Here is a 12,833-nt window from a genome sequence, read left to right as displayed (position 1 = left end):
AATGTGATCCAATTTCTCCCATCATCCATGGACAATCTCATTGGTGTCTTCGTAATATGACACACAAACATGGTTTGTGGTGTCTCAAGGTCAATGTCCTAGAAGGTACCCTACAGATATGGAGTTGTCTATAGAAGAGATTATAGAAAATGGATACCGTAGAGTTTGGGCATGCTATATACATACATCAAATGTCTTTTTTGAGGTCTAGCTTTACATTACATTCACTTTTTCCCCACAAATTACTCAGCAATATCATACAGTAGAGACTTGCTCAAGTACTATGTGATAACCACATGGAATACATGTCCAACCATGACTATATGGTATACATGGACTTTAATTATGAAGGTAGGATAAGATGTGGTGGACCGTTGTTGGCCTAGGTGACATTACCAATTGCTAGTCATGGGCTGCAACTAGTACTTGAGATTAGGCCAAGCCTCGTATGATCTTGATGGGTGATTGAACCAGTTAGTTGATGTCGGTTGACTTTTAGTAGTATTGTGGACATTATCGTGGAGTTTTTAGACATTAAAGGCCCATGACATGTTATAATATTTCCTCTAGAAAATGAATGGCAGCTAGAGAAAGCTTGGATAGCGTTGTAGGTTCCTACATTTGGTGTCCAGTTGAAGGTTCTGTTAAGAAAGGAAGCAAGTAAAACCTTCACTGGTATGAAGCAGGAACTTTCTTACCCCCTCCTCCGGAAATTTATTTTTGCACTGAATCAGACAGTGACACACAGAGGGGCCCCTGTTTCAGAGGAACATTAGACAAGGCACTGGGGAGTCAAGGGATGCAGACACAGACAGAAGGAGGCGGAAGTCTGTGGCTCCAAATGACAGGGTTTTAGAAGATGCAGGGCTGATTGGGAGAAAGGGTTAAGATTGCATCTCAGCCCGAAGCAGCCAGGGAAACCAACAGCAAAACAGCAACCTGAAGGAGAACAGAAAGGACAGTGAGTGCAGTGCAAAGAGAAAGAGCGCCACTGCAAGGAGGCAATGAACAAGGCGCGCAGAGCAGATAAATGCATAGAACTGAAAATGGAAAGAAAGAGGTTCTCTTTCAGCACCTTCTGACAGATCTTAAAGGTGTTGTTGTTCCCAGAATGACATCTTATCACCTCTCCTGTGGAGTTTGGTGGCTGGGATCTCTATTGATCACAAGAATGGGAGTCCCATGTCTCCTGTTTAAATGGAGGGGCGGTCAAGCATGGACACAGCCATTCTTTCCAAACTCAATAGGACTTCTGAAGATAGTCAAGCACTATACTAGGTTCTGTTCAGCAGTCCCAGAGAGTTCAGCACCCCCCAAATCTCATGCATACATATATCTTATATCCTGTGTATATATGATAAGATGTCATTCTGGGACAACACTTTAAGGCATTTTAGAAGACTAGACTGGTGAGGTCCAGGACCTGGGATATAATATTTGGAATTGGACCCCTTCAGTGCAAAACCATAGGATGATGGTCGAGCACAAATAGGATTCCATCCATTGAAACCAATGACAGATTTGATCAGAATATTTTCTGACTTGACATCTACTCTCAGGGGAAAATCCTGTTTTGCTAGAAGGATCTCATTGCAATTACCTGATAACAGACTGCCTTGCTGCTAAAACCTTCAGCGATCAAACTATTAAAGAATCAGCCAGTACGTGTTTAATATCCCTGCAGCACCCCCATAGGTGAGTTGAAGTATTACACATTTTCTATTAAAAAAAACTGTCTCTTTAATGCACAGATGTGCAGGGTCCTCCAGAGTGAGGGAAGCTCTTCTCTGGTTTATAGCTAAGCATTTTGGACAGAAGATTCCACCCTAACAGAGCATTTGAAAATGGATTTTCTAAACTAGACACCCCCTTTAAATATGTGATATTATTGCACCAATGAAATTAATGGACTTTGTGCTTGGCTTAGAGAATTATATAATTATAGCCAAATGCCTCTGGACATATACTGTCAGGTAGAACTGGAGAACCCCTTTAACCAGAGAGTACATTGACAGCAGTTGACTATGGAGTGAATGCAAAGCAAAAATGCACAAATAAAAAAAATAATAATAATTTATGGAACACAGAACACAAAAATGGATGAAAATCATGAGTGCAGAGCAGATGAATGCACACAGACCAGGGAGGGGGCAAATTCTAAAGAATGATGGTAGGTCACATGGACTGCAAGACTAATGGAAACAAGAACAATGGTGTTGTTAATAGCAACCAATCAGATTTCATCCATTGCTTCAACAGCTGATTGGTTGTCATGGGCAACGCCAGTGTTTTGTTTGCATTGCTATTCATATAGCACACCGTACATAGAATGCAGTATATACAATGAGACAATACAATACTGGGAAAGTCAGCGAGCACAATGCAAAGTGACTAAGTACAATATACAGAGCGAGCTGTGAACTTAATTCAAACACAAGTCAATGCAGTAAAGTGAAGGAGGCCTCTATATCTTATATATAGATATAATCTGGAAGTAATATTGACAGGTACGGCTCTGATCTCCACTACTTCCCTGGTTATAAGGAGGCCTACATATAGCAAACAATGCTGCTACCTCTGTTGACCATGATACTGTCAGAATTGCTCCCTGCTAGATATATACATATAAATCCATATGCAGTTAGCTCCCCTAGTGGTGGCTGCATACAGCCAAAGTGATGTCATTAATGGGGTTTTCTGGGAATACAATATTGATAAACTATCCTCATGATAGGTCAAACTCAGATCGTGAGGGTCGGATTCCTGGCACCCCAAATTATTAGGTGTTTGAAGAGGCAATGGAGGTCTGATGTTTGCATTTGGTATGTTGTACTTGAATGGGACTGAGCTGTGCCTAGAAAAAGGTTGCAGCGCTCACCATTGCACCATGGGCTGTTTAAACCACTGAGAGTCAGGCTCCCACTGATCTGATACTTATGACCTATCCTGAAGATAGACCATTAATATTCTACTCCCGGAAAATTCCTTTAAGACAGAAACGCAAAGCTACCTACCCCTATGCATACATACTGTGAAATGAAAGGAGTTGTCTAGGATTACAAAAACATGGCTGTTTTTCCCCCCAAAAAACCATTGCCATCCCTGTCCATAGTTTGTGTGTAGTATTGCAGCTCTACCCAATTGAATCTAGTAGAGCCAAGCTTCAATGCCTTACACAACCCATGGACCAGGTGGTGCTGTTTTTGGAAAAAAGTAGCCATGTGTTTCTAATCCTGGACAACCCCTGTAATCAGCACATCATTTTGGACCTAAGAAAGGCAGGGTGGACATCAACCTTATGAAAGGCATACATTTGGTGGGGTTCTCAGTGCAGAATGGGACCCATTATTTTTTGATGGTGTCCTACTATTTCTGTGTATGCCACTTCTACACAGTATTGATCAAGTCACCAGTAACGGTATCATGGTTGAGACCCCTTAGACCAGTGTTCCTCAACTCCAGTCCCCAAGGCTCACCTGCTGGTCATGATTTGAGAATATCTCACAGAATATAGTCCTGAGGCATTGACTATGCATAATTACTGTATATCACCTGCTCAATACTAAGGAAATACTGAAAACATGACCGGAAGGTGGGCCCTGAGGACTGGATTTGAGGAACACTGGCTTAGACAATTGATCGGCCAGTGGTGGTACTGAAGTGGTGGGGGAGTCCTGCTCTTAGTCAAAATAGGCAAATCTAGGAAAAACCCCTTTAAGTTTCATCTAGTTGCCACTATTCTCTTTAAGAGATGTGCCATTTGTTGCATCAGTCCATAGCATACGATGAGAGGATTATTTCAGCTCAAGTTCTCCAAACGCAGATCTCAAAACGAGAAAATCGATTCAGCCAATTCATTCCAAAGTTTGAAGAATCGGCAGAAATCATATTGTACTTGTTCATCTCTAATTCTGTGTTTTTGTCAGGAGAATTAATTAAATTCCGCTCTTGTATATCTTATTTCCTAGTGGAAAAATATCACTGAACTATGACAATTCAATCTGTCTCATGTTAGAGTGCTGCTTTTACAAGAGGTGGTCAAGGTTGCCGGCATCCAACTGAAAAGGACATGAGGGAGGAGCATTGTGAGCAAGTATGTGGCTTACATTGCTCCTCCCTCATGCCATTTCAGTTAGATGCCATGAAACTAACTTCATTCTTCATTCTTGCTTTAAATATCTCATAAAGTAATCATGAGAAATAATCATGAGCGATGAGACGGGGACTGCGTTTATTATATCAGTCCCCCTTGCATTTCTAAAAATTTATACATCAGTGCACAGACATGTTTTACAATTATTGGCAAATACAGCGACTGGAAAAGCTCTAAAACTGCCTGCAATAAGATCCTGCATCATAACGTGCTGTGGTGATATAGAGATGATGGAGGGTAGCGTCAAGTCACAGATGCATAGCTGGCTATATGTAAAGTCCTATGGGCAGCAGTGGTACCTGGAGAGGGAATTTTCCGATGCAAGTTCTTTCGGTGTCCGCACTGTGTTGAAGTTACGCTTTGGCTGTGACACTGAATAGAAGAAAACGGGACTCTGAGGTGAAATTCAATGCATCAAATATTCTTCTACATATTTACATTCAGGATAGCAATTGCTTACATTCAGAGTCTTCCAAATTGTCTAAATCATATCTGCCCCCCCCCCCCCACATTTCCTTTTATCCTCCCAACCTGTCCCAATCTATTGATACCATTTTATTGCATCCCTATGTTAAAAGAGATGTTATATGTAGACATATGGACATCATAGAGGGGGTGCACTGCTTTGGACCACCACTTCCAATCAGCTCTTATTCTGATAGATCTGACCCATCTATGTATTACATGGACAGCCTTGTCTCTGAATAGCTGCCACGTCCTATATTTTCAGCTGTACATTGGGTTGGCTCCAATGAAGACATTGCCTTCTTTATGACCTTTACTATCATCGCTTTTATTTTTCTCTGGTTGCTCCTTGAGATGGACATATCTGCTGTAATATGTAGCTCTTGTGACACATTCTTATATCAGGTCCAAGCACAATGGACAGATTATAAGATTTATAAATGATGTGAGAATCTTAGGAGCATGTATGGCTGGCTTTGTTGGACGCAAATGTGTCCCCTCCTACAGTATATAGTAGTGTAAGAGATAGCCACATCAGATGCACCCATATTGTCCTACCATCCTTCCTAAGTGTGCTCCTCCTGAACGTTGTGCTCCTACAGAGGGTAGCTATAATAGGACAGCCTCAGACTGGGTTACAGTCGCCAGTGGGATGCCACAGAGGTCAGTATTGGGTCCTTTTTCTTTTCAATACATTTTTTATAACCTTGTAGAGGTCTACAGAGTAGATTTGCAGATGATCCTACTAAGATGTATTAGGTAATCAACACAGAGGAGCATAATATAACATTGTACAGAGATTTGGGGAAGTTGTAGACTTGGGCAGAGAAATGACAAATGAAGTTCAACATAGATAATGTAAGGTCATGCTCCTGTGCCGAGATAACAATCCGTAGAATTGCATTAGATAGCAAAACACTGGATAAAATCACCACTCAGCATAGGACTGTACAACCAGAATACCAGAGGAACCTCCGGTAGGCCCAGGCTCTGATAATATGGTAGGCCTCAAAGGTCCATGAGATAAAATCCATTTGGGGCTCCCTTTGGAACCAGTCACTTGCCACTAGAATCTATTTTGTCTAAACCTATTAGACTTTATTAATGATATGTGGCTTGGGACCCAAGAATAATTCCTTCTGGTGGTATTAAAGAACCCCAGTCTGACACTGCTACCACTGAAAAAGACTTGGGATATTGGTGGACAGTAAACATTATTGACCAATGCCAGGCAGCTGCTGCCAAGCCAAAAAATGATGGCATGAATCAGAAGAGGCATAGATGCTCATGACAAGAACATCATTTTTCCTCTATACAAATGACTAGTGAGACCAAACATGGAATATTGGGTACAATTGGGACACATGTCTACAAGAAGGACCTAGCTGAACTATAGCAGGCGCAGAAGGGTGACCAAGGTAATTAAGGGAAATGGTGAAATGTAGTAAGACAGGTTATCAAACTTGGGGTTTAAAAATACAACTTAGTGAAGATCTAATCACAATGTACAAATACATGAATGGATAGTACAGACATAATGATCTTTTTATACCCAGACCTGCACCCATGATAGGAGAACATCCTCTAAGCCTAAAGGAAAGCGGGTTTCATCAGCAGCATAGATCTGGATTCTTTACTGTAAGAGCAGTGTTACTATGGAGCTCTGTTTCAGAGGAGTTGACTCATTGTACAAGCTCAAGAGTGTCTGGATGCCTTTCTTGAATGTAAAAATATTGCTTGTTATGGGTATTAGATTTCTGGAGGTAGGACGTTGATCCAGGGATCTATACTGATTACCAGATTTACAGTGAAGCGGGAATTTTTCTCCTCTAGTATGGGGCAATTGGTGACCACCTCAAAGAAGTTTTTGCCTTCGTCTGGATCAGCATGGTAGGATGACAGGCTGGACTTGATGGACCTTGTCTTTTTTTTTTAACCTTACCGACTATGTTACTGCACACTGTTAGCACCATCTATTGCTCTATCCTACCACCCTTTCACCACTACTCTCATTCTTCTATTGTCCTCTGTCCGGTCCGACCACTCCCACTGTCCCACATGCCGTCCTTTTCTTGGTGTGAACTGTCCAGTCTATGTAAGATCTTTTGACTCATTTGGACTTGGAACTTAGAAGTATTGTAATGCCTGTGGCATGACTATTTCCATAGGCATGTGCTAATTTTGTCAACAATCTAGAATTTCCAGTCACATACACTTTCTCCACCAGCACCACAAAGGTTTACAGTATATGCCGTATACCTACTAGTAACTTGGTGAACCTTTTTCACACCATTGCTCTCCACTTGAGGCTCTTTCGGGCCACCAATTCTGCAATAAATATCCAAATATTAAGAATGATGCTCTTATCCCACTAAAGCCCATTAGACCTTTACGCAAAGTATATGTGGAGCCTTGCACCAAACTTACCTCTGAACCCTGGAGGGTGGAGCAAATACTCCATATTTTGGGTAGCAGGTAAAATACCGGACCCCGAACACTGACCCATCATGTTTTCCTGTAGGCTTTTCTAACTCAACTCCGAACCAGTATCCTGATGGAGAAGGACAGATCTTATTTTACATCATACACTCTAAATGATTGTTGCCAAACTCACATCTTGCACCCCATAATCTTTTCCTGCTCATTTCTACAATACAGCGTAGAACTTACCTGGCGCAAAGTCTGTCTTGCCATAGAAGCGCACCACTCCCTGTTTCTGCCCAGCTACGAGCACCTGGTCCCCCAGGTCAATGTTGAGCCCCTCTTTGTCTAAGCTGCCAACGCTGACGGACTTCTTCTGCGTTGCTGGGAGAGAGACCATACGATAGAAGGATTACTGTATTTCATGCCGGTCTTTATCTATGCCCCGCTGACCCCAGCTATGCCACATTAATGCCTTATTCACACGTCAGTGTTTTGGTCAGTGATTTCCACCAAAAACCAGATGCGGCTCTAAACAAAGAACAGATGCAGATATTTCCCTTATACCTTATCTCTTTGGAGCCTCCACTCCTGGTTTTGGCTCACTGATGGAAATCACTCACCGAAAAACTGTCGCGTGAATGAGACATAAGAGGTGCACATACCTTACTAATCTTGGTGCATCTATGCACATCCACCCACCAAATGGAACTGTACACCAGAAGATGGTTTAGATTTCCAGTATACCCTACCCCAGTCTCCTGTCGAAGCATATAAAACATTTTCAGAGCCGGTACTGCCCCTGCTTTGGACAACTGCCAACATTTTGTATAAGCATGGGTGGCACCAAACTTTGCAAATTTTTGATGCCGGTTTTCAGGCTTACAGTGGCGTAACTAGAAATGACTGTGCCCACAGCTACTTCTTCACAACCACCTCCTCCCGTGCAAACCCCACTCTTGTGGCTAGTCAAGATAAGGCCTGACAGTCACTCCGTTCGTTTCCTAAACGTATATACTGTATGTTGAGTCACTATATATATTGTCACTGTATATAATGTAATTTTATAATACTGTTGAGGGGGCCCTGACAATAGAATGTTTTAGACCTCCTCCTGGTCGGACCTAATCTGAGTTCAGGCCCGTTAGCAGCTGCTTTCTCTGCTTCCATTAAAGCTATGCCCCTGCATACAGGGGTTAATAAATGTCCTCCATTTAGTATTTGTGGGACCAGCTGACCATCCGATGTGTATGGCGGTCTTCCAGCTCTTCCCAGATGGCAGATGGCAGGGAATAGAAGGATCAGACTGTTTAATTTCAACATGCACAATGCTTTTGTTCTCCGGAGACAAGCTGGATAAGCCTGGCTGCAGTTCACCCCTCTCTCCGTATTGAGAACATACACACAATCGGCTATGGTGAGAGTGTTTTATATAAGGGGGGTCGAGAGAGATAGCTGTCAGCCAGCCTTACTGTGGCCTATAGTGCAGTATTACTACCACACCACTGCTCACCTTGCCATCCCATGCCAAACTGTAAATAACCCATTAATTTCACCTGTATAGTACACAACCTCTACTCCACTGTGTATCGGCAATACCGCTAGGCCCGCCAACCGGCTTACAACTCCCATGGCTATCAATGTATGTGGTGTCATGCATGCACACCTTTTTTCTCTTTCTTCCCTTTGCCGGTGACTCTGGAGAAATCCATTCGCGGGGTCTTTGGTGTTGAGGTGACGGAGGAGGGTGTATGATCTGGAGCCTTACTGATTTTAGACACTGAAGCAAAAATTCCTAGGAAGTAAAATAAAAGAGAGTATAGGTCTAGGCGGGCATGCAAGTAATTATGGTATATGTCAGACATGGACTCCAGCTTGAAGATGCCTGAGCCATGATGAAGGAGTCCCGTATGTTCCTTGCAATTCATTTAAAGGGGTTATCCAATTTCAAGAAAACCCCTCCACATGTGACGGGCCCCTCACTGGTAATATACTTACCCCGCTCACCGCTCCCAGCACCGCCGCTGCTGCTTCTCCCTGTACATGGACGGTGTCGGGGGGGGAGGGGGTGCAGCCAATGGCAGGCGGGGATGGGGACAAGCCTCCCTAGCGTCACCTGCGATGCTAGGGATGCTCGTCCCAGCCTGCCATTGGCTGCTCCCCCTCGACACCGGATGTTTTCATTCGTGTACAGGGAGAAGCAGCAGCGGCGGTGCAGGGACCAGGAGCGGCGCCCGGGAGCGGGGTGAGTGCCCGGTGAGGTGCCCGGCACATGTGGGGGGGGGAAGAGTTCTTGAAATTGGATGACGCCTTTAAATCCATGCATGGATTTCATATAAAGTCATCATATAGCTATACGTACACATGAGTAGAACTAATATCCTATACCCAACGTAGATGTGATATATGAAAATGTGTAGTATCCAAGACAGGCCTCCTCATCTAGGACTAGGTTCATTACTCACCATGTTTGGGGGGACAGATAAAGTAGCGGATGCCTCCCACATTGCCGTCGTTCTTTCCATCTGGCTCATCCAGCTCCACTCCCACCCACTGACCGCTGGCAAATTCGGTTGTGCCACAGAACCGTAGAGTACCAGCCTGCCAAAAAGTACCCACAAAGTTGAGGTGAAACAATTACTATCATATGTGATTATTGCGGTATTATTCCACTAGATATTTTATTGATGCATATGCAGTACCCCAGAGCAAGGGGGTATTTGCAAATTATTCATTTCTTTATGTTATGTCATGTAATGTTATGTCATGCTATGTATTATTGCACCCAGCATAACTGTATATGGATGGCACAGCTGGGTTTAATAATCCTGGCTTAGCCATTGTAGGTTATAAGGTGTGGACTGGCTCCACCACTAGCTCTAGTCAGTCATAGGGAGAGTTTAGAAGAGAAAAGAAGCTGAGACTTGTACTCCCTCTTCTTAGGCCCAAAAAGCTACAGAGACTCTGCATGATCTACAGAAGGAGAGAAGGAGTAAGACGAGCGAGATAACTAGAGAACCTAGGGTCTGCATGGCCAAGCATTGGAGTCAGTAAGGTAACCTGCTACCAAAGCTGTTAAGACTTTACTGCAGTGAGGGACACTGCTAAGACACCCTTCACACCTGGACCAGACCTGGTCAGTCGTATCACTACAATTCATGTATCCCTCAGTAAACATTACAGCCACCCGGGCAGGAATACAATTGCCCGCCATTGATTCTGCAGGAAGAGACTTGAGACAGATAGTTATGGCTCTCCTCCCTCTCAGTATGTTTAAGCATAAAATTGTAAAATCTTGTACCTTTTCCGCGTCCAGCAGTACCCGGTCACCTAGCCGCAGCCCAAGAGACGCCAGCATCAGGTTACCAGGGATGTTGTCGTAGTTTGGCAGTGTGACCTTGGGCAGGTTGCAAGTCAAAGGCACAGCGTCTTGAAGAAGCTGCTTCAGTTCCTTTGCGATCATGGCTGACTCAGCCTTGTCTAGTCCCATGTCCATAGGGTCAGGAACCACTTCAGCAGGAACCTGGCCTTTACTGTTCTGTGATGGAAGAATAACACATGTTTAAAGCGTTCTGAGCCAAAAATGAGGCACAGGGGACATGGATCAAAAGCTGTGCAACAGCCCACGTGGCCACCATGACAGTTCCACCAGAGGTTGCCACCCAGCGTCCGGAACAGCAGACATGCATAGTTATGCAGCAGTATCGTGCAGGGGATGTAGATGAGGACTCCACATCCAGGGGTCCAGGAAAGCTGGGTGGCAATCTTGGGATAGTCGTGATGGTGTCCATATCGGTTTTGCAGATTTTGTTATGGATTTCCAGCAGTTTTACCCTGCAGATGGCAGTGAGTAAAATCTGTAATGAAAACCTGCAACATGCTAAGGACATAAAATGCGCACTGTAGGCCAAGTTATGTGTGGATATCATTGTGGAAGCGTGAAGATGAGATTTTTTATATTCTCATTCTCTACTGTAAGTGAATGGGGTTGTGTTGTGACCTGCAGGGAATCCATGGAAATCCATGTGGACGTACCCAACGAGAGGAGGCTGATGTGTCAAATGAGCTCTGCTTCTGACCAACAAGGACATTCTCAAGACTGGCTTACAGCTAAGTAGAGGAGGCAGTACTTACCCTCACTGAGGGGTTGGCTCCGTGTTCCAGGAGACATTTCACAGCCCCCAGACATAGGTTAGAGGCCGCAATGTGCAGAGCGGTTCCATGGTTGAAGTCGCTGCAGGTGGAATGGAGCACTAAGAGAAGAAAGGTGCAAGTTATTCAGCAATGATCACCAGCGTATGTGTGGATTTTTTTCTGTCATTTTTATTCTCACCTTTGGGCTTTGATGCTTTCAGTAAGATGCGTAGCAGTTCGGGAACGTCGAAATAAGCAGCGTAGTGCAAGGCGTTCATGTTCGTCCAGCGGCTGCGCAGGGTCACGTCTGCTCCCAGCAGGAGAAGCTGATTGGTTAGTCGTACAGCGGACGCGGGGTCTCCTGAATGAATGAACACGCCACTATTAAAGGTGATGACTTCTGCCTCTCCAGCCAACCCACAGCCATAGGTCACCTATACAACCACACTTGGTGGCACCATTTCACCAAAACACACTATGGCTTAGAGCAATGGGACAATGTGGTGACATGACTAATGAACGTGACGTCACTATGGGCATGTCATTGCGGAGGGTTTGCGGGGCAATGGGCAAGAGCACCTTTGATACATTGATAGAAATGTATCAAAACTACTGCAAAGTAAAAGTAGAGCAGTTCCCCATAGCAATTGATCAGCTCCAAAGCAAATTCATATATCCGCCATTTTTTTCTAGTATATACTTTTGGAGGCACCAACCCATCCACCCACTGGCTTACCCCAACTACCATGTGCGCAGTAGTCCATCTTGAACTACCACCTCAGACTCACAGCAATGCAGAATGCGAGACTTCGGGAGGAGTTTACAGCCAGTGCCACCTCCTGAAGAACTGTAACTGGATGCCCTGGGTGTCCTAACTACCATGTGCCAACAAATCCCATTGAGCAAGAGGGTCTGGGTGCCTCTGCTTCCCCATAGCTGTGCCCCCTACAGCTGGATTCTGGCTGGTCTTTATGTGCCCATTGTCCAATGTGCTGTACAACGGTGATCGCCAATACCTACCTACACCATGTGCCCCAGCTTTACACGCATAGTGTAATAACGTCATGTCTGTGAGCCCATCCCTGTCATTCACATGACAGCCCCTTTTCAAGATCTGTCAGGGGGAAAAAAACAACTATATAAATGTCCAAAATACAATTTTAAGAAATATCTAATCCCTCCCAAATATAACCTCATGTCAATATAATATCTTTGATACCAGATCTCAAAATTTACATTGTTGGGTGTGATATCTTCAAAGTCTTTGAGATGAGCAGTCTTAGACTCTGTCTAAAAACAGCCTAATGTAATATATAATAAATCTGGACTTTCCGAAAGTCTTACTTGTTTCAGATATTGGTGGATGTTGGTGTAAAACAGAAGAGTTTTGGTGGTCCCACCCGTGCCTTTGCCAGAAAGTCCACTTTCATTGACCCTTGCAATCACATCTGAACATCTTCTTATCCTGATTCTTGCAGGATATCGAAGTTCAGCCTATAGGCTAGATTCACTTGAATGTGAAAAATGGCCATATGATGGTGGTTTTTAGAACCATGGGGCTATTCACATGGCCCTTTTTTAACACTCATTGAACAGCGGGCATAAAAAAATAGGATATGTCCTATTTTTGGCTGTTTTTACGGCCAAACGGACCCCACTA

At 44.0% G+C, this 12,833-nt stretch overlaps 1 protein-coding gene across 1 annotated transcript in view; it reads right to left on the bottom strand.

The window, feature by feature from the left end:
- Positions 1–342: 342 nt before the first annotated feature.
- Positions 343–12,833, bottom strand: part of CLIP3 (CAP-Gly domain containing linker protein 3) — a 35,974-nt gene continuing 23,483 nt past the window's right edge. The window contains exons 4-14 of the mRNA XM_040442846.1: positions 12,194–12,287; positions 11,373–11,534; positions 11,174–11,292; positions 10,341–10,577; positions 9,505–9,640; positions 8,706–8,834; positions 7,289–7,423; positions 7,046–7,169; positions 6,882–6,946; positions 4,453–4,525; positions 343–939 (exon numbers count right to left, since the gene is read on the bottom strand). Of these exons, the coding sequence (XP_040298780.1) occupies positions 885–939; positions 4,453–4,525; positions 6,882–6,946; positions 7,046–7,169; positions 7,289–7,423; positions 8,706–8,834; positions 9,505–9,640; positions 10,341–10,577; positions 11,174–11,292; positions 11,373–11,534; positions 12,194–12,287 (1,329 nt within the window). The 3' untranslated portion in view covers positions 343–884. The remainder of the gene's footprint in view (positions 940–4,452; positions 4,526–6,881; positions 6,947–7,045; positions 7,170–7,288; positions 7,424–8,705; positions 8,835–9,504; positions 9,641–10,340; positions 10,578–11,173; positions 11,293–11,372; positions 11,535–12,193; positions 12,288–12,833) is intronic.

This window comes from Bufo bufo, chromosome 8 (assembly GCF_905171765.1).
Source record: "Bufo bufo chromosome 8, aBufBuf1.1, whole genome shotgun sequence".
NCBI lineage: Eukaryota > Metazoa > Chordata > Amphibia > Anura > Bufonidae > Bufo > Bufo bufo.
This window is presented reverse-complemented; position numbering and strand designations above follow the sequence as displayed.